Below are 23,187 nucleotides of genomic sequence, written 5' to 3'. Positions count from 1 at the left end.
AATTAAAGACATGTAAATGAGCAGACATATGTTCGGCACATATATACTAGGTTTTTAATTAAGTCGAGATGAAATTTTATAAATCCCCCAAAAAATCGCTGACGAATGTTTAAGACAAAACTTTTTCGTTAAATAATCATTAGCGATTGTTACGCTTGGTATGAACAAGAAAAAGAACTAAATATAAATAAACAAAACCGGTACTATATATCCTTTATAAATATTTTTGTTCCGACGTTCGGGTGTTCCGATAAATTCTGTAAGACAAAAATAAAAGTTATTTCATTTGTGTTTCGAATGATTAATTAAAAAATATTATATTTGCTGCAATTTTTATTCTTCACGCAACTATTTCGTTGTATCTTTTTCTGTTCAGATATCTTGATTCATTAACAAATAAGAGTAACCTTGCATAATTTTTGCCAATGGTTATTTCCTCGTAGTTACGTTATATGATTTTTTAATGCTTAATATCAATGCCAAATTATTACATAACGAACGAACGCGTTGATTTTTTTGAATATGTCTCCACGTAGTTGCTATAATGAATTTTAATTAACTAAATTATTGACCTTCCCCGTGGCATTCCTACGACCGGGTGTGAAATCTCATTACCATTTATCCATTACTACATCTCAACTGTATCTATTAACACATACTGCTATAAAATGAAATTTTTATGAACACCGAGGTTTCTCAGGGAACTTATTATCATAGTGGTGATATATTGTAGCCGGTATGTCAAAATACATACATTATAATTTTTTTGTTTATATAAATAAAATGTAATCGTCATATGTGTTTCAAACATATAGAGCTCGAGTAACACTCGATCCAATAATGGAGCTTCAAGGAAAATAGTAAAAACATTTTTTGATTTTCTCCTACAAACCACAGTGTAAAACAAAACATCGGTTCACAGATGTCATATTTGATATCGATCAAAATCAAGAAAAGGTGTATTCAGATGTCAGAAAACATGAAAATATATTATACTGTTAGCATTATTATGAAAACACATATATCCATTTTTAAAGTGTTATAGTGTCACTTCAAACGAATAAATGTGCAAGCCACGTTGGTATTTTTAAGTCTTCTGAGGATTTCATTTCTGATTCAATCCCATAGCCAAACTCTCATAGCTCTCCCTATTGCTATTGCTCTATGCGTAATCTTGAGCCTTATTATAAAGCCCACCGTAAACGACCTCGTCTCGGATGTTTATTATTAAAACATTATTATCAACAACATTACATTATTATCAACAACAATACATTATTATCACTCTGAAATATGTTTTATACATTTATTTTATTATTGGACACAGAAAGGTTAATGACTTATGACAGTTCGAAGTGTGTTCGGTCACCTTGATATGTGGATACAAAATTACACAACAACTTACTAACAAAATACACGTTTTTATTTATTTTTCTATTAAATTTACAATACACTAGCTATTTCCGAGATTCGTTATAGAACCATTGGTATAATCATTTACAATTTCATAATTCATACCGTTGCCATTCAATCGTTCAACGATATCTGTATCGTAAAATACACTTTCTGGCATTAGAACGCCGCCTCTGAAAAATAAAGAAAAAACTAAATCAAATAAAAAATTTAAAACTTAAAAAATTCAATTAAGTTTCGTAACACAATATTATGATTTTTTTTATTTTGTTTATTTTATATCTTCATCACTGAAATTTAATTACTAGCGCTGATATTTCACTCTTAATCCATTGACATTCGTTATTTCATACACGGATGTTTTTTTTAACTCAACGCATACCAACATACTAGTAAAATAAATTACCATATGTAAATGCCGTTGGTTTCTTAACAAAATTAAAATAGATCGATTTTATTTGACACAATATTCCAAAACATTGATCACATATAATTAAATTATAAAAGCAATCTTACTTTGGTGTTTTCGATCTTTCCAATAATATTGTGACTGCAGAAAATAATACGGCGGCGGCTGTAGTCTTATAGCCTGGATCTGATCCCGTTATCTACAACAGAGAAGATATCCGTGTATTCTATTATCATTATTTGAAACAAGTTTTACACTAGTTAGTTCGTCCGCATAGATTTCGACAATAAAATATTGTTTTTTTTTTTTGGAAGAATATGTTTCTTAAATAATAGTAGTCTACTTATTACATCAGCTACTCGCCAGAGTAAGTCCTGTCAAAATCGGTTCAGGCATTTCAGAAATCACAGACAAGCAAAGAAATATTTTAAAAAATGTAATTTTATTATATGTACCATTTTAATATATATTCATATGCATGTAGTAAAAAGGGATTATTTTAGTATTACAATCAGACATTTGTACAGATAACATCATTGCTTATGTATATGTGTTTATGGAGCACATTGGTCGTGTATTACATAAAAACATTTTCATATATACTTCTAAACTTTCTTTAAGAAATTGATATATCGTATCTATTTAGTCATCGTTATTTTTATATACATTATTATTAGACCTCAACATCTCAGGGTAAGTGAAGTGTCGAATTATTATAGAACTATGTATCTATTTTTTATATGTGAATGTTTAAGTAAAATGATTATAAATATATATAAATAGTTCTTGTTATTTGTGCTTGACCTTTTAAATTAAAAATTATATATATTTTTTTTGAAGTTACATGTAGATTAGTCGACCTGTATAGATTTAAGGTAAAAAAAAAAACCTTTTAGACTTCCTAACACGTATCGACCGTCTGAAATACAGGTCATAAGCTTCCAAGTAAAGAAGTCTGGTATCCTAGGAATGAGCTTAAGAGTCGTTGCCATGAAGAGAGAAGGTAGGGAGACGATCTAAAATAAACGAGATGCTCTTAGGCTTAGAGTGGCGGCAGATCGAGAACAAAGAAACAGTTTTCAACTGTTGGTTTGGGAAAGGAATTTGCCATAAAGAACACTGAGCTCAGAAATATTGCATAAACAATATTTTAATTGAAACTCCTGCTGTCAAAGCATGGAATTGAAGGTAAAATATTATGTTTCTTATACTTCATTATTAATAAATAACAAACTGTGGCCATTGCCTTCATGTTTCTTTATATTGACATCACTACCCCGAAATAAACAGGCTTACTACACAAGTATTAGTACTATACTAATATTTCAATGTAAAGCTACAAATATAAACTGTAATTTTTCGACGTAACTTTCTCGTTATTTATACTTTTCAAATTTCTAATAAATCTGGAATAAATACAGTAATCGTTTTGATATCACGCGATATCATGTCGTGTAACAAGGTTTTCTCTCTACCCCAAATCGCGGGGCAATCCTATCGCCATAATTCGATATTTAGAAATATTATACATACATACATATATATATATATGTATACATATATATATACAAATATAGATTTTTACTGTTCATTATCAATAAGTAAAATTGTGCCGATTGTATTTTAATAGAGTTAAATATATACGGCTTAAACAACCTTTATCGGGAAAAGTTAAATGACAATCGTTTGTACATAGGAATGCCTTAATTTACTGTAATTTCTAGAACTAATCTACCATGTTATAAAAAAGATAAGGGAATATTTTTGTACTTGTGATACTACTACTCTGAGGTAACGAGATGCGTTTATAAATGTTTACTTATTTATAGCTCGAAACTGTATCGGAGGATTTTTTACTTACCTTCACTATATGCTTTTTGGCTTTGTCATCGTCTCCTTTTCCAATCAATGTGAACGTATACTTCAAGTCATTCTTTAGTTTCTCCGTCGGACCTTTATGTGACATTAAACCAAAAGAAAAAAAACCCGGATATTTCCACATTAAATTTCTAAAGCATCGCAACTTACATAGAAAATATGCTATGAATACTATAGGTATTAATAAAAAGTGGATACATAAAGGCATTGTAGTATATGCTTTAAAATGTATCGGTTTTTTTCCTTTCTTTTCTTGAAAATATGTTCGTGCCATAGAATCTACTTCGTAATCAGGACCTGGATAAGGAAACCACACTCTTCCTTCGTGTTTATGGAAAAATGATCTGTAACAAAGTTTAGCATAAAGCAATTTTCAGAGCGGGACGTATTTGTTATGTATATATACATAAAATGATTTATTTAAAGACAGGCTTAATGCTATTCAAAGTCTTCAAAATGTGAGTTACGAAACCGAAAAAATGTGGGCGGAATAATACTAATTAAAACTCATCCTTAATGTGTATTTTAAGGCAATATGTAGTAAGAAAATATTATTTCATGTTAAGGTTATGCTCAGGAAATAGGTTTTTTTTACGTACTCCCTTTCTTGTTATAGTGCAAGGTTTGGTATTCTTTAATGATTATTTCACTTTCTTTTCCTTTTATTTATGTACTCTCCTATCTATCATCGTATGATCTATCATTTCTCTTCTTTCATTCTTAAATTTTTTATTATTCTTTTTAATACTTATATCCGTTTATTCATCGCCTCATTCCTTTCGCCTCGTTCCACAAATATTACAGATCCGTGTTATATCACATTTATTACAATTTATCACAGTTTCCAATTTTTATTTTCGTTTCCACACATTATTCTGAGTTTTTATTATTTTTCCTAGTTATTTTAATTCTAATTTTAAATTTCTTTTCTCTACCTCCTGTGCAAGAGGTATCTAAAAATTTCACAAAAATGCACACACTATCCGAAAAATGGTGTACTCTTAACTACTGCTACCACTAGCTTCATTTATTCTGTGGCGGACGATCGACCGAAGTTATCACGAACTATCTTAAAAATACAACGAGAATATCTGGGATAGTTGAACAACATTTATCCTAAAACGGACTAGGTCATCCGATATAGCACAGCGCAAAGCATTGTGACCAGGTCTGTAGTTGCCGTGATACCTAGCTAGCGCGGAAGAAGACTGTCAAATTGACATACTTATGTCAATTTGACAAAAAAATCCACACCTTTGTCTTCCTCCAGAGGGGATCTTGAATATCCAGACATACGCCACCGAAGCTACTCAATACCTAGATTGACTATTTTAGCTCAGCGGCAATGTGGCTATTAACAAAAAAAGTTATACAATAGTTTCTAGGTCAGGGAAAACTATTATCTTCAGACATTTTTATGGTCGAACGCGACGAAATTGCAAACAGTAAATCACATATATTTCTAACCTAACCTAACCTGTAAAAACTACAGGAGAATTGGCCTTCTATTCTGACTTACTAAGGTTGCCATCTAATCCTATCACACGTAAAGTTTCGCCAACAATCACAATGCCTTAAAGAAAGCCAAACATTCTACCTTATCGTCTTTCCGAACAAACTTTACAACGGTGAGGTCAGCGAAAAGTTTTGAACGTCGCTTTACTTCTGATAGACATATCTTTTCATTGTCGAGAATATTGTTAGCTCAGAAAATGCTCTTATTGTTTTCGAAGTATAGTAGTACAGGGAATAAAATTTTTATTTTATGACTTACGGTCCTGAAACGTAGTGCCTCACTTAGGGTCTTGGCAAGCTCACATTCGGTCAACTAAGGCCGACCGCAAAACAAATATCCACTGGTCATTAAGGTTCTGGAGTGTAAACCAAGAACCCAAAAGATCTTCAAACGACCTTTTTTAGGTGGTCGATAATAGTGACACTTTTTTATCAGGTTCAAATGTAAGCAAACAGATTTTCGATAAATCTGACTAAAGCAATAAAGTCTTTCCTTTAAATTCTATATTGTATACTGTAATTACACGTTGCCGGTTTAAACGCGAGTGCGAATTACTTCCGACATTTGATATCACGTCGTCAGTTGACACTTATTAGTTAATTGATTTTCACACTACTATTATTCCATTGTTTCTGAAATTTTTTTCGCTGTTAATCCGGGGGCTTTTACAGCTTCATCGGAGTTGAGTTCACAGAACGGAAGGGCGCGTGAATTTTCAAAATAAATGTTACTGGAAAGACGTACTGCAGTTACACGATGACACTGGCATAAAAGCAGCAAGCAGCTTTATACATGTAAGTGTATAGTGTAATGAATGTATGGCTTAGGATAACAGCGTGGACCACTCAGTAATCTAAAGAAGGATACCGATCCTACTCCAGATAGCCAACGATGTTCGCGGCTTGGGGCCGGGAGGCTGCCCCCAGAAACAGATCAGATATGTATCATGCAGTGTTACGTATGATGTCTGACTTTTTTGTGACTTTGACACAACCGAGCGGTGCTCTTATGTACTACTAGCCGCGACAAAAGATAGCACGAGTCAATATATAGCCAGTGCCTATATCGGCTTCATCCAAAATTACAGCGTTCCGAGTTACATATATTACCGGCTCAATCAATCAAATTTACCATACAACAACCACCCGATAAAATAATGAATCGAACTGGTCGTACAGAGACAAATGTTCCAGTTAAAATTATCGACAACTACATCAATTCTCTTTATCTTCTTCTTCTTTCTTTTCAACCGATAAACGCCCACTGCAAGGCATAGGCTTTAACTGTATCGTCGGTCCACCTAGTGGTCGACCTGGTCTACCTACGCAGCGCTTACTAGATCGTTGTCCCGATTCCAGAACCTTCCAGCCTTTAGTACAACATTTATTTTTTAATTTTGGTAACTTTTTGTCATCGTATTTAAATATTTCCTCTATCCACTTTTTATATTTGTTTCATTTATTATTAGAAACTCCGAACTTTGTCATACTGTTCTCTATCTGAATCCTAAATAAATTGAAATAAAAAATAAGATACCAATCTCTTGGAGGTCTACGCAATAAATATTCTATAAAACCGTTCAGCCGATATTTGCATTACTTCTTATACATCTTCCAGAAGTGTCAAATCAAATTTCGGGCACTATAATTACATAAGTTTGCAAAACAAGGATAACTCGAAATCGGTTTAAGCGTAAAGGCACAGTTTAGATGTAAAAATACCAGGTAATTGATTTTTAAAAGCTTCATAGCGAGGCGGAATGTTGAACGTCATGTAAAAGGACACGCTGACGCATATACGAGTACGGCTTTTGTATTTACTGTTGTATTTCCTTGATTATTTTCCGTGACGAGCGTTGTTTGTTGGCCCCGACACACGTCAAATGAAATTGTGAACACGTTTATGTGTACAAAATATCTCGCGGTCGGTACGTTATATTATAAAACGTTAGATTCAAATGCAGTGGTAGATATCTCTTACTTTTATAATGATGTGTGACAGACGAGGAAAAAAATCGACAATTTTTTCACATATAATAAAAATACGTGTCATAGACATTCTTCCATTATTTTATCCGGTACACTTGTTGCATGTCACTTCTATTAAATTCTGTTCAATCAAGTGATGATAAATTTATGCGATTTATTTATATTAGAAAGTAATACAAGAAAAAAAAGTTTCTGTTACTTTGGTATAACTACGAGCAAGATGTAATAAGAGTCCCAACATTGGGAACCCTTAAACGGCTATGTACTGCAGTACAGCTTAGCCTGTATTGCAGCGCTAATTTTCAGTAAGGGCGTTTAGACCTATGTTCAGGAGTGGAAGTCCTGTGCAAGTGTTGATGACGAAGATCGATTTAAATCGTTAGACACAACCTTTACGTTCGTATTTTTACATTAAACTGGACACAGTATACTAATTTGAAACTATTTTTACGAGGCGTTGTTTGATGATAGATTACAGTGATGATTTCCTGTATTCTTAACGCAAATGAACTATATAATTTACGTCGTTCGTCTTTTATTATCATTTCACCTTAAAGACGACTACTGCAAGCCATAAGTCTCCTCCAGAGATATTTATGTGGGATATATCACAAGCGCCACGCTTGGCATGCGGGCTGATGATCGCAGTGTGATATTATGATACGCAGAGGATGCTGATGCCCATCCTCTGGAAACTTGTGTGTGCTACATAATTAATGCACAAAGATTGAATTGTATAAAATTGTATCCCGGGAATCGAATTCGCGACCATCGATCACAAGTCTCAATCTTCTACTGCTGAGCAACCACTGCTCGTATATACTTTCAATTTTTATTAAATACTTTAAATTCATTTAAAATTTCAACACTTATTATTAAACTAGTTACTTGTTTTATTTATTCTCTACCATTACAATTCCAGGTAATTCAGTTTTAATATGCAAACGATTTTACGGTAGGCATATTCGTTGCGATCGCCCATTTATTACAAATAAAATAAAGAATGATTTATACGCGTAATAAATACACTGATAATTTATATGTTCGTGCTTTTTCATTATAATTAGAGACAAACGTTAACATTTACTCGATTAACCTACTTATATTAATAATTATATTCGATAACTAAACCGCCCACGTGCTAGACCTAATAACGTGTTACTGTTCAACTAACACGTTATCCATCCATATCGTTGCCATTAGTAACAGGATCGATGTACACCCGAGTTCATACTCAACAAAAATAACACTCAATGCGAGCTACATAAAAGAAAGATTATATTCCTTATAAAACCATAATTCTTCGTCTAATTTTACTGTGCTAGTTTAAGAAGAAATTATTTTGATTTGTTCTGTTCAAATTAGAAAAACAATTCGTTATAAGTTTAAATGATTTAAACAGGTATTATTTTGATTAAATTGAACTTATTCCCGATCGATGTTGTTGCTGTTAGCCCGGGGCATTTTACAGCTTCATAAGAGCTGAGTTCACGGAGCGGAAGGGTCCGTGAACTTAAAAATAAACTAAGCTGGTCGAGCGCGTACCAGTTGCATGAAGACTTTCACACGCAGTAAAGCGCTCTACCTGAGTAGAGCTGAGTAGTGTTTGCGTTGTGTATATGCGACTTGGGACGGCAACGTGCGGACCACGGGCCGACCAAGGAGAGATCCGGATCCAACCTCGGTTCGCCCACGTTGTTTGCGTCTAGGTAGCGAGCGGCCGCTCCCTAAAAACGCGTGTTATATTGAATTGAATATAAAGTATGCTTTGTAATATTATGGTTACGCATCTTGTGAACTGTTTTTGTAAGTTAAAAAGATTATGTGCAGCTTAATTAAGAGTAGTCACCCAATTTACTTCAAGGAAGATCTCCTAAAAAACTAACATGATAATCGTTACTCAAGTTACCGTCTTCAGGTAGTAGTCGTTATTAATTAATTACTAAATAAATCATGTAAGTTTCAATTCAATTAAAAAATCGACATGTTATTAAAAATTATTACTATCATATTTTTACCGTCAACAAATCACGAGAAAACGTTTGTCAATATGTTATTTCCAAGCTCACGCGTTTCTTTTCATCGCTTCCGTAATAAGACGAGGTTACAAAGGCCGTATCTTAGTTCAAAGTTCACGACAATCACACAACATGTCAAGCGCAGACTGTGATGGGTTTCGTCGATAACATTGTTACATTCGTGATTTTGACTCTATTGACAATTGCTTTTGTTATTATTTTTATTTTAAATTCTTTTAAAAGATCTGTAGCAACTTTTTTTTGAAAATTCTCTTTCCATATTTTAAAATTGTCGAAATAAAAACCTTCAGTTAAATATACAGGCACGGATAGTAATTTCACACGGGTCTTAAGGTTTTTAGTGAGTTCAGTCGTAGGTATGAAACTAATTTTAAATGTTTCTAATTTTGGAACTAGAACATGTCTGATTCCTAGTTCATTTTTCTTTAGGAAAACAAACCAAAGACTTACAATCTTATAAATATATGTCTGTATAAGTCCACTGTTTAAGACATTTGTATATTATATACACCAATATACTTAACTGTTTCTTTTTACGAACACGAAACCAAAAGCTGGATTAAAAAAAAAGATCAAAGTACTAAAGAAAAGATTGTAAATGGTATTGAGATAATATACAAAATCCTTGAATTCAATACACCGGTATCGATAAGCTTCATTGATTATTCCATGGCGTTTGATTGCGTAATATCCATCTCCAAGTTCATGTTTCATAAAATAGAGGCTTATGAAATATGATTCAAGAATTTTGTAATACCACATTTTTTTCATTTATCAGGAATTTACACCTAGACTGTTATTACATGGTTAGAATAGATTGCATAATAATCAACATTATCATCAAAGATTTTCAATCCTTGAACTTTGAACAAAGTCGGTGGACCACCTAGTGAGTATACGTCTTACGCTGCAACCAAACTAACATCTTTAAAATTCGAAAAAAGAAGTAAGTATAGATGCATTTCATTCCCGATCAGCCAAATATGTGGAAAGAATGATTTGGATAGTTAGCCTTGACTTAGTTGAACTGAACTGAACATAAATTGATGCTTAACAACAGAACTGCAAAATATTTTAAATATTAATCTGCATTATTTGTAGTTCATTTTATTATAATTCGCATGTTATGGTCTTCTATAATTCAAGAGCACGTCACATTTGCTGAGACCTTCAGGGTGCGGTATCGCAGTTTCGGTACCAGCGCATGGCTGGGATGGATTGTTTTATTTCAAAACAATGCATTACGATGTACTGTAATTATCAGACATTCCATTAGGCAATCTCCCTTGTCAATTTGACATTCTTTTATAAAAGAACGGTGGTAGAGAAATATATGAATGTGCTAAAAATACACACAAACCTGAATTATATGAAAAGTAACCTATATATTTCAACATATTTTAAGTAAAATAGCATTATAATGTTTTGAACACATTTTTAGTTTTATTAATTAATTAACTGCATATAAACTAACACTTACTAATCAACGTAATTTATTGGCCTATGGTAGTCCTGTAGCAAATATAAACGAAAAACTTATTTCTTAGTAATTAACAGCTATTACAAAAACATATTACATATTTCGTAAACTGCAAGGAAGACTTTTTAAATAATTTAATAATAATTTCATTGTAATATTTTATGGTACTCTAAATTAAAAGAAAAATGAAATACTTGGTTTTAACGGAAAACAGGTTGTGTAAATTTTCTTTTGAAAAATACTTGATTTTAACGCAAAAGAAGTTGTGTTTATTGTTTTCCACGTAATAACTTCTAATAGGTGAAGTCATTCTCGACTTTGCACATATTTCATTTTGATACGTTTTTATTTATATCATCATTATTTTATTTACAATGTATAGTATACTCTATATGAATGAATGAAACCACAAATTCGGTGACTTCCGTTCAGTATAGTATCAGCTGTAACAGTGGTAATCCAGTTTTAGAGTACTGACACTAGCGATCGTAGGTCACGGGTTTGATTCCCGGCATAAAATTTTATATTACTTCACACTTTCTGCATAAAATATAAAGGATTGCAACTGCTCGCAAAAAACTTTCCAGAGGATGGACAGCGGAGTTCTCTGCGTACTATAATGCCACATTGCGATTGGTAGCCCTACCAAGCGTGGCGAATATGGTACATCCCCAAATAGATATCCTTTAGAGAAGCTTAAGCCTTGCAGTGAGCATCTATGGGCTAAAAGGATAACGACGATAGTGTCTGTATAAAGTTGTTCTTTTGTTGTATTAATGTTAGGATAGATAGAATAGATTTTGAGATTATAAATTGAAAGTTTGTTTTCCAGTATAAAATAAGACGTAGTATTTTTTATAAACTATAAGCGTGTAGTTTATTTAATGAATTCCGATATTTTCATACATATTTGCCTTAGAATTTACCTTATTTTTATCGATCAATCAAGACATAGATAGCGATACATTAAAAAACGTCAAATTACATACTTTTTCAATTCCCTCGGTATGGGCTCGCTGGATGTCTGAGGAAATATCTCTTTCTTTAATTGCTTGTATTTGCCCATATTATACATTTCGTGCACGAAAGATTCCCATGTTCCGTAATGTACTAAGGTTTTATTTCTGCCACCAAAGTAACATTCTCTCGGTATATGTAACTCCACATAACACTCAGCACTCCGTAGTGATCCTGAAATAACTTATGCTTTAGCTTACAGAGTAACATAGTACTAACATATACTTGCTAACATTGTTAATAAAAGATATATATTTTTTATTATTTATGTATATACACTTTTTTGTTTAAAGACCGATGATAAAATGACAATAAAAAATGCGCCTAAAATACAAAGCACGAACATACACTCAGCATTCCGTATTGGCCTAAGAATAACCTTAACTTCAACTTGTATACTAACGTCTACATAAAAAGAAATAAAATATAATGTATAATTTTTAGTGGAATGTAGTATGACAAAATGGCAATATAACAAGGATGTATCATATGCAGCTTAAATTAAGTGCTGCATTAATCTATTTTTCCAAATATGTTATGTATATATATATATATATATATATATATATATATATATATATATATATATATATATATATATAAAATTTCGCTTTTCTTATCACACATAAATATTTTTACCTATTACTAGTTGAACGACTGACGTTGGTCTGTTTAAGTTTTGAAAAATCAAAAATAAATCTGATAAAAATGTTGAAATAAAGTGGAAAGGGCGGTCTAATTGAAAATGTCCATTTCTTAAGGACAATCATTGGACGACCTTAGTTAACTAGGCTTAGCAGAGCGATCAGTGGTCATCAAATTACAGAAGGGGATATAAAGAGATGTACATACAAATTATAAATTATTTATAATACTTATAATTCACATATCACAAATACATGTATTAACACAAAACAAGAGCGGTGGTTACTCAGCAGTAGTTGACCGTGACTTGCGATACTAGGTCACCGATTCGATCTACGAGATACAATCTTATACAATTCACACTTTGTTCATTAATGCCACTGCTCACAAATAAGTTTCCTGAAGATGAGCAGCAGCTTCCTCTACGTACCATAATACTACACTACACTCGACAACCTGCCTGCCAAATGTGGCGATTATAACATATCCCTCACATCTATTGGGTCAATTGACGTCACTTTCCGTAGTGTTAGTAAACATAAAAAAGATAAATAAAATCAGTAAAGTCATTCACACGTGACCGTGACCGTGCAAGATAAGGATTATATTGTAGTTATATGCACTGACTGATTAGTAATAGCTACTAATAAAGTCGTAATGCAAATGTTCGATAACTAATCATCAGGCAAACTGTTTTCAAATATTTTATAAAACTATCAGTGTTTATATTTGTACAAAGGATATTTGTGAAACAAAATTCTAATAAAAGTAGTCCTTTACGTGACATCAAAGTATTTAATTTAGTGACGATTTATAGATTGCTACATCATAGAGAGCTAGTGTTTATCCTTGATATTGGCGTCGAAGAGAATTGACCTTGACCTTGGCATCGAGAACTGTCAAAGACGTGTTAATAATCGAGGCGTGCCGTTTACTCAATAAGTGCCGCCCGAAGAGAATAAATAGAAAAAGAAAGATGATCAAATATATCCAGTTATTATATAAGTTAAATATATAAGTTATGATGTGGTCAAGAGAGATAGAGATTTATTAACATCACCATCATCGTGTTCACTTACACATATTACACATGTTCACATTTGCTCACTTTCATAAGAAATTATATTGTTAATTTTTAAATTTATATATAAATGTGTGTGTGTGTGTTTATCGCTCCATAGACTAAGTTTAAAACAGGATTATTACCTATGTCTATTACCACACAAAGAGCAGCAACTATACTATTATGGGGTTAGTTTACATTTCACGAACTAGAAGTATTGATTGGTAGCATTTACAAACAATGTTTAATGCCATTCACCTCTTAACCTCTCTTGAAACTAGGTGAAAAAGTAAAAATTGCGTTCCCAAACGAAAAAAATCTTTTGTACCTTTATTTTTAAAAAACATTTTTTTCGTTTTGCGTCTAAAAATTAATGTAATGCAACTCGCCTACAAATATTATTAAAAGCATAAACGGTGACTTTTTAAACAAACAGTTGATGATATACTTGAGATGACTTATCAGTAAATGTTATTTTGTAGAGAAAAGAATGCGGATATAAATCCTAGCACACGTGTTAATTATGTAACTATTTAAAGAAAATGCCGCGAGAATAGTCAAAGTCAAGTCGAGTCAAAATATCTTTATTTTATGAGATCATTACAAACATTAATAAACGTCAGTTTAATATTAAGTTTACGTTAGGTTGTTACATGCCACCTACGGAGAAGAACTAACAAGAAACTCGGGTTTGTATTATTTTGTTAATTAGTACAAATTTTATTTTTCTTGCAATTGGAACAATACTTCTCCAAACATCCTTAATATATTTCATTTATAAACAATAGAGTAATATACTTTTCATAGAACAATGCTTAATATTATTAAATAAATTAAATTTAATAATTAAATTAACCGCGTCTAGTTTATTATAAAGTCATATACATACCTACGAATGAGTGAGACACTTTAAGCACAATAATAGCGGGTATAGCAAGTTTATTTTCTATCCTTAGCATACATTGACGGAGATCACTATTTGTCATAAATTTACTAGAATTTTTATGTACACATTAGGCTAATATATCAAATTTTAAGAATATTCCGAATATTGTGTGTTAGTTTTTTTGATTTTATATCTAAATGACTTCCGTAGACTTACATATAGGTAGATATAATCATTAAATAAAATATACATCGCATATAAACCATTCACATTATTATAAAGAGATTAAAATGTCTTTGAACTTTAATTCCTACGTTGACTACAATACAAGGTTTATTTTAACACAAAACCATTACCCCAACCACAAATTGAGATCGTTCGCTGTTGAGATCGATTTAACATTGACGAAACTATTAAGTTATGCAACCTACAGGTTTGGTCTAGTTAGCATTCTAATATTCTACTCGTTTAAAAAAAACCTTCCATCAAAGAAAGTGAAGGCCGTAGCCATTTACAGGTTAAGGAAAACCGGATTAAATCACATATCATACTAACGATATTTCCTTTTAATAATTTTAATTAGCAATATATTATACATTTAAAATATTACTCTTATTCTAGATCAGCATCACTGCTTTCAATTTACAAAATAACATTAAATTAAATTAAATTTAAATTTATAATACACAGATTATAAGAGAAAATATTTAAATATATTTAACATTAACATTTGTACATGTAAAGATATTGCGTAAATGTAACAAAAAATCAGACATCTAAGTTTGTCGCGGGCTGTTCTCAAATAAAGGCGTGTTTGGAATGCTAGTATAATTAAGTTGAAGATGCCAGAGGTGCTTAATTTGTTTGTAATATCTATTAAATCGAATTCTTCTTACGTTATTCTCATGACGAACACTTGTGACTACTATGACTGATCCTAAGTGGATAATAAATAATAATATGAATAAAAGATAATGCGGTGTCTTCGGGGAATAAAAAGGCAAACCGCCATTACAATATTTTTCATATTATACTATTTTTGGCATCTCCAAGTCCTATTATACCTTGTCAACTTATTTCTTCATTCATATACAAACTATTTACGAAGTAACAAATAAACCAAAAAATATATTTTTAATGCTATATTGTTAAAAAAATCACTTGATTAAGACCTATTAGTAAATTGAATTTTTAAATTTATATATTCTCAAATCAAACTTACGTAAATTATTTTTGAGGATATAGTTATTTCACTTAGCAGAAACGTTAAACGTAATAATTACTAAAGACCGATCAAAACAGAATACATCCTACCTTAGCAGATTTGTACTTATTTAAATGTCAATGAAATATTAAATACAAAACAAATAATAACATGATATATTTTGACATACTGAGCGAGAAATCTTTATTATAATTATGATACTGTCGTGGGTTATATAAAGCTACAGGTAACTGGACGTATCGATAAAGAGGTCGAAACGCAAAAAGTTCAGTTACTCATATGTGTAAAAAAAAGTTGTTGCTACTTTTTAAGCCATTTGACTAGAATTGAGAATTTAAGTGCATAATAGAATCCACTTGTGAAATGGTTCACTTTAATTTATTTTGTATCTAATACTTTAATTAGGCCCTTACTGAATTTATTTTAGGTCGGAGAAATACCTTCACATTATTCTCTTGTAGGGGCAAGAGAATAATGCGATGGTATCACATATATGTAGCGGAGATCGAGGAATATTTTCTTATCTTCTCAGCCCTGCCAGTGACGATCGTTTATGCAGCCCCGTAACAGAATAGAAAACATCTCCACTTCTGGATTCTTGGGATCCTTTGCGCTTAAGTAAGTTATTGTATTATTTGCCTTAACGTTAGAGCTTAGCGATCTTCCGTTCCGGTGGAAGTTTTACATCTTCATACAACAACAAGACAACTCTCTACCTTTGTCCCGTCACTACTCACATTCTTCCGCTCTCAATATTTATTTTATAAAAATAATCAACCCACCATCACATTAATTTAAAGACATTGACAATTATAACAGTTATCAATGTCTTTAAAGTAAGTAACGAATCATTAAAGAATTAATAAAAAAGGTTGTAAAACTTAGTGCTTAGGAACTGCTGCAATGTACTTCTATTTTAGTTTAGTTACGTAGGTCTAAGCTAAGCTTCTTCAAAGTCAAAGTGAAAATAGTTTTATTACCTAAGGTCATTACAATCATTTACATTCGTCGGCTTATAATTAAGTTTACTTTAATTCGAAACGCACTCTACTATATATAGTCTTGTGAAGTTATAAATACCGTCGGTCATATAGCATTTCATATAGACTAGCTATGTTTTAAAAAAATTCAATAATATTTTTAAAATATCACAAATAAATATTGTCGTAAAGAAAGATAGGAAAGATTGAAATGGAAATAATTTATATAACAAAAAACTTACCATTAAAATGTCTATCCAAAAGAATAAGACCAGTTGAGGTTGGTATGGATGCGAAACCACAACTCGGTACTATCAACACACCGGCCTCCTCAGCTGATTTATGGTACGCTCTATAGACGTTTAACATATGCTAAAAAAATAATAACAACAATGTTATTAATATTAATATCATCGTCTTTTCAGCCGAGGGATGTCCACAACTGGACATAGGCCTCTCCCATAGATTTCCAATAGAACTGGTAGGAAGCGGCCTGCATGCCGCATATTCTACGATCTTAACAACGTCGCCTCTCCAACATATCGGTGGTCGTTCTACGCAGCGCTTGCCAATCCGTGGTTTCCACTACAAAAACTTGCCCCAGCGACAATTTCTAAGTGACCTGACCACTACCAATTCAATTTGTTAGTCAGCAAAGCTGTATAACATTTTCTATTTTTCCGAGAGTTATGTTGAATTTCAATTTAATAATCAAAAGCAAACCCACAACATAGACCAAAAAAGAAAATTGGATTTATAAAGCATTAGTAAACCAACGATATTTAAACTTTATAGCTTATTCTGCCAAGGCTTAAAACATATAATAAAATCAATGAAACGTTTCCATAAGTTGAATTAGCATCTTGGTATGCGTAGAGCAGAAGAGTTAAAAAAAATAATTTGTGAAATATAAATGTTACAAAAAAGGGTAGCCAGAATATATTAAGAAAGATATAATATAAACGAAATAAAATCAAAATATAAAAAAAATAAAGATGACAATATAATTATTTGTCGATAACTTTTTTTACGTAAACGAAAAGTGTTAATATTAATATAAAATTACAATACGTTATGTATAGTCACCATAATACTACTACGTGTTTACGAGGCCATATATTATACTTATTTTCTGCCCATAGACGCTTGCTGCAAGGGATGAGCCTACCCTAAAGATCGCAACGATATCTCGCGCTGCCCGGATCTTGCTACTTCCAGTGACCTTAATTATATCATCGATAGGGGGCCTACCCACATAATGTCTAGCAACTGGTGGTCGCCGCTCAAGATCCTTTCGACCCCAACGGCCATCGGTTGAAAGAACGATATGCTTTGACTATTTCAAACAAGCAATTCTTCAAACTAAGTCAGTATTACTCTCTGGGAAACCTTAAGCCTTCTTATAAAACCCACCGTAAGCGACCATGGCGCAATTCACACTAATCAAAGACCTCGCCGTCTACAACCTTCGTCAAATATATGTAAATAGAGGTTATAATATTTATGTTAACAAATTATCAGCATAGTAACATAAAGGTTCCATTGCATATAATTAAGCATAATTTACTTTAATTTACTACTCTTTATTGTAAACGTACCATCGAGTAAGACAAACATAGAGACATAACAACATAAAAAATTGATGATGAAAAAAACTAGAATAAAATGTATATAATATACTTAAAAAGACGTATATACACAATTACTTAGAAACACCTATAGACATAAATTTATTTATACTTAATCAATAATAATTACGTAAAAATATGCAAATAATATAAGGAGTTTACTAAAAATGAGATTCATATGTAAAGAACAAACAACGAAGCTTTAAAATATGTTACACGCTTTAATCGAGATCGCACTTGATTGTCTTTTACAAAAAATCACCATTTCTGCAACCAAATAATTATACGATTTTTGCTGTGTTATTAAAAAACAATCATAGTTATTGATATTCCTGAGTTAATACTAGATTTATCATGCATCAGTCAGTCAAGCAGTCAAGCATGATAAGCGAAAACGTGAGATTTCACAAAATTTTGTACTCTAAGACTATAAATGGTAAAGTACTATATTATATGCACTGCTCGAATGTTCGTTTCCTTGTACAAAATACATGTATTTGTTAATATAAAATGGCTTAATGAATGATAAGTAAAAAGTGATCATCAAATAATTTTTATTTTAGTTAATTAATTTGGCAGCTCTCGGTAATAATATATATACATAAGGTAAACAATAGATTCAAAAAAAATTACAGTAAGTCAATGAGAAACCTCAATGATTTTAATAAGTGTAAAAACAAAAATATGATTTTACGAAAAATATTACACATGATAGATAAATCAAAATGCTCATGAAAAAAACACAGATTGACTATTAAATAAACAGAAGAATGAAAAAGATAAAAATATTTAGTATATCTGACATTATACGTAAAAAAATCGCAAATACTTTCATTATAATATTCGAAAAATAAATCAAATTAATGAAATCAACGATGCAATCCAAAAGGTACAATGACACCGCAGGTCAAAAAGGAGATTCTTATAATATAGTAGAAATATAACCTTCAAATCCATGTAGAAAAAGATGCCGTTCATATCAATTGGACTTCAATTTATTTAAAATATTGAATCAAATATAAAATGCGAATAATACAGATAAAAGTAGTAAACCCCTGAATGTATTTTTTATTAAATTAAGTTAATTTATTATAACAAAATGTATATAAGTTGTGTAAAAATAAATAAATACATTATTCAATACATGATTTAGTCTATGGTAAATTAACAGCTTGCGTTTGCAAATACACATGCAAGATTTTTATTAAATATAATTTAAATTGGATGTAGAAAATTAAAAAAAAACAATATGCGTTACAAGTTTATAAATATATAACCTTGTTTATTAGTTACATGTCAAAAGTGACGTATAACGCGCTCTTAATAAAAACAAAGAACCTCAATGGAATTATGCCTAAAACCTAATATGCCTTCCCATAATTATTTTATATGTGAAGTAATAATGTACGAATTTGAAAATATCCCTCCACATTATTTATATATAAATATACATCAAAGAATATTAAACCATGAATAATTGAAGCCATTTACTCACATAAAGTTCCGCCGATATATCAACATAATGAGTTCCAGTCTGTAAACACGCTTTCACTATGTACTCGCTAAGCAATGTATTAGGACCTGTGCAATTTATAACAATTTTCGCTTTTTTCGTTACATTGCTTATGTTACTCTCATCCGTTACATCACTTATTACTGTCAGAATTTTCGTTATGTCGATATCTAAAAGATATAAACATTATACTATCGAGGTTTATATATCAGGAATTACGCAAATTCCATTTTAATATCAATTCGACAAATACGTAATATTTACGCACCACTCTCTTCGATCTCCGACAGTAAATTGTTGACTTTTTCTTTAGATCTACCTGATACACCCCATGTTATTGTTTTATATGTTTCGTGTTTTCTAAAACCTGCTAATTGTTTAACAACGTGTTTTCCTGTGAATCCTGTCGCGCCAATAACTATAATGTCCACTTTTTCCATTTTTTTCTTAACTTAATTTCAGTTTTCACATATCACTATAATTTATCACTATTGTTATAGTCGCGTACACACTCATACGCACGAACTATATGAACAATTTTAAATTGTTTACAACAACTTATATAAGATCGGCGCTGCCATTAAAGTTGAAGACCTTCAACGAATATAAGGTCGACTTACCGTGTTGTAAAACGAAACACTGCGATTATTCGACAGCTACCTGATTAAAAAAAATTAATATATCAGTTTTTGGCGGGAAATTTTAAAAACGACCTTGCATTTTGTTTTACAACTATCTTTACTTTTACTTTTGAATTTAACAAACGCTAGAGATCGTATCACATCGGCTATTATTGACTTTTTTATGCTTTCTTGTCTGAGAAGCACTCAGCCTCAGTAAGTAACCATTCACTCTGACACTAAAGAGACCTGGGTTATAATCCTTGGGACATAAGGAAGCCGGCAGATCTTTCCATAGTCAGGCTGTGAGGAATCAGAAACGTTAAGTCTGTACGCTTGGTAGGCCTCCAAGGAAATAATAAACCAAAGGAATAAAATCATTACGTAATTTGTTACTAAATTCAATTAATTAATAAGCAATCACATTTTTAATAAAAACAACATTCCACAACATTACCAATCAAAAAAAATATTTTAAACAACAATTTCGTAATAGCAATCATATTTGACAACCCTAATAAGGTGACATAATGACATTATCATAGCACAGTGCAGTTTCTGTAATAAAATAAAACTAGTTTATTGTACACAAACAGTTCTGTAACAAGCGTATAAGTGGAATGTGCAAAGTCATTACTTTATATTGCGTAAGGACGTATTAAATTGAAAGTAATTTGTAAGTTTGGTTTTTATTCCACAATCAATAATTAACAAGCACGCACAGTTTAGGCATCAACTTCTTTCAATAAATACTGAGCAAAGTCAAATTAATTATTAACAAATATATAAATTATGATAAAATATTATTATCAATATTATGTTCACACTTAGACGTAAGCCTTATCTGAGAAAAATAATTTAGCCTGTAAACCACAAAATTTACGGTAATTTTTTATTTTATAAATAAAATTTTGGAATATTTTTACAGGAAACAAAATTGTTATTATTATCGCCAACGAAGTCAACAACAATTGCCAAAATTATCGTAAATAACAAAATCCAAACTATCATCAATATCCTACAGATTAATAATCTTTAAGATTAGTGGTAGTAATAAGTTAGATTCTAAATCATAAATAATTAATAATTAAATATAATCTTACAGTAACGTGAACTTTTATATCTTTTTAAATTCATAAATAAAAAATACATCTTTATACTGACAAGAAAGTGACGTGTACTTTTAAATTTAGATTTTAACCGAAATTAAAATATAGAAAGACAATAAAAAGTGTGAAAAATATACTATTACTTACATTTATTAGTAATTGCAATTTATACAAATTAATTGCCTAATGTAAATAATTGCGTTAAACTTTTGAAACATTTACAAGTTTTTTTTTCTTTACGTATCCACCTGCCTATAGCCTCGATCAATCCACTACTGATTCTGTATTGTAATATGATACGTTTCGTACGTTAACATTCATTACGCGTACTATTAGTTAATGAATATGCAATGAACTTTTATTTGTCAATGACCTCCTATTATACCTGCATGATTATTTTTTAAATCCACCAGATAAAATATATTGAAAACAAGTCATAATATACTACGAATAACATGACTTAATAGTAAATCTCTTTATCACTCTTCTATGTAGTAAGCGAATTCAAATCCGCTATTGTGACGCGGTTTCTACTTTCTCGTCTTGTCAGAAACAAAGTCAGATAGTATATCACACCCTCGATCATACTAGATAAAAGCCTTGCTAGAGTTTCTTTCGCCACTTCTTCTCCCAGCGTTAACACTTTCTAAAGTGGTAATAGTGATATAAACCAGGCAATAGCAACCGGACTGTCCGAGATTTCGCTCTCTCAGGCGCTCTTGTGTCGGAATTCTAAGAAGGTATTTTCGGCTAGGGACAGTCAAGCCGAGTTTCCCTCATGAGGGCCCTTGGTCACTCCATGAAGCGTTTACAGAAACAATCTATGAGCTCGGCGGCCTCCCAATTCGGTGAAATAGTAGTATGTAACGGCCTGAGATGAAGCTCAATCGGGATCCCTCGAGCCCCTTTTGAAGTAGCGAATATACTTTAAAAGAAGTTTTAGGCCAAGCGCACTCTGCGCCTCGCCATCTCAAAACCACGAAATCTGCAAATGCCATTTGTGCAGCAGCAAAAAAAAAACATCGCTGACAAATGTACCCAACCCGTTAGACAGTATACTAGGTGATTGGTTTCCCATGTTCAAGACACTGGTAGTGAAACTTTTAAATCTTATTTTCCAATAATCCTGTGATCGCAAAGTGATCGCTCTAAAGTATGTTCATTTAATTTATTTGTTTATTGGAATGTGACATGCCAATAACTTCTGGCAAAGTAACGACGGTCAAAACAGATAATAACAAAAAATAATTAATCCGAATTTTTAAGAAGCTCAATCTTACAATGTTATCATTACTTTATTTCTGAAACTATTGATTTATGGGTACGGTGTACGATACATAAAATGAGCGATTAGCTATACATTCAGCCTTTTATTCTTTTTACGTCTATAACCAATCACCTGTATACTGCATAGCTTATACAGTTTGACTTATTTGTATGACAGTAGTATGTAACATATTTATTCCGTAGATAACGTTGTTAATTACGCATTTCTATTTTTTAATATATTACGGTTTCTTTTCACAATCACTATTATATATCTATTTGTTTGTTCAGTTTCATTTACTACTTCGATCAATAAACATAATTTTAGTAACAAAGCTCGAGAGCTCGAGTCGTTACATTGTTTATTTCACTTTATTAGGTGGCCATCTAGCTTTATGGGCGCTTCGTTGAGAAGGCGTCAATGTCCAAAAATACAACCTCGGTTTGAACTATCACTCGAAACGCGTTCAGCATTCCGACACAGGGGCGCGCGAAGAAACTGAACTTCTTCG

General features: G+C 31.6%; 1 protein-coding gene across 1 annotated transcript; it reads right to left on the bottom strand.

Moving 5' to 3' along the window:
* Positions 1-1,367: 1,367 nt before the first annotated feature.
* On the bottom strand, positions 1,368-21,632 carry LOC137925152 (saccharopine dehydrogenase-like oxidoreductase). Its single transcript, XM_068768537.1, has 8 exons — positions 21,557-21,632; positions 19,949-20,340; positions 19,663-19,850; positions 16,782-16,911; positions 11,713-11,914; positions 3,684-4,044; positions 1,930-2,021; positions 1,368-1,586 (listed from the first exon to the last, which is right to left on the bottom strand). The coding sequence occupies exons 2-8, from the start codon at positions 20,118-20,120 to the stop codon at positions 1,454-1,456; spliced, it is 1,278 nt and encodes a 425-aa protein (XP_068624638.1). The 5' UTR covers positions 20,121-20,340; positions 21,557-21,632; the 3' UTR covers positions 1,368-1,453.
* Between the last annotated feature and the right edge of the window lie 1,555 nt (positions 21,633-23,187).

Source organism: Battus philenor, unplaced genomic scaffold (assembly GCF_028537555.1).
Source record: "Battus philenor isolate CCGP_79_NKW_IND1 unplaced genomic scaffold, ilBatPhil1.0.hap1 SCAF_10, whole genome shotgun sequence".
Taxonomy (NCBI): Eukaryota; Metazoa; Arthropoda; class Insecta; order Lepidoptera; family Papilionidae; genus Battus; species Battus philenor.
This window is presented reverse-complemented; position numbering and strand designations above follow the sequence as displayed.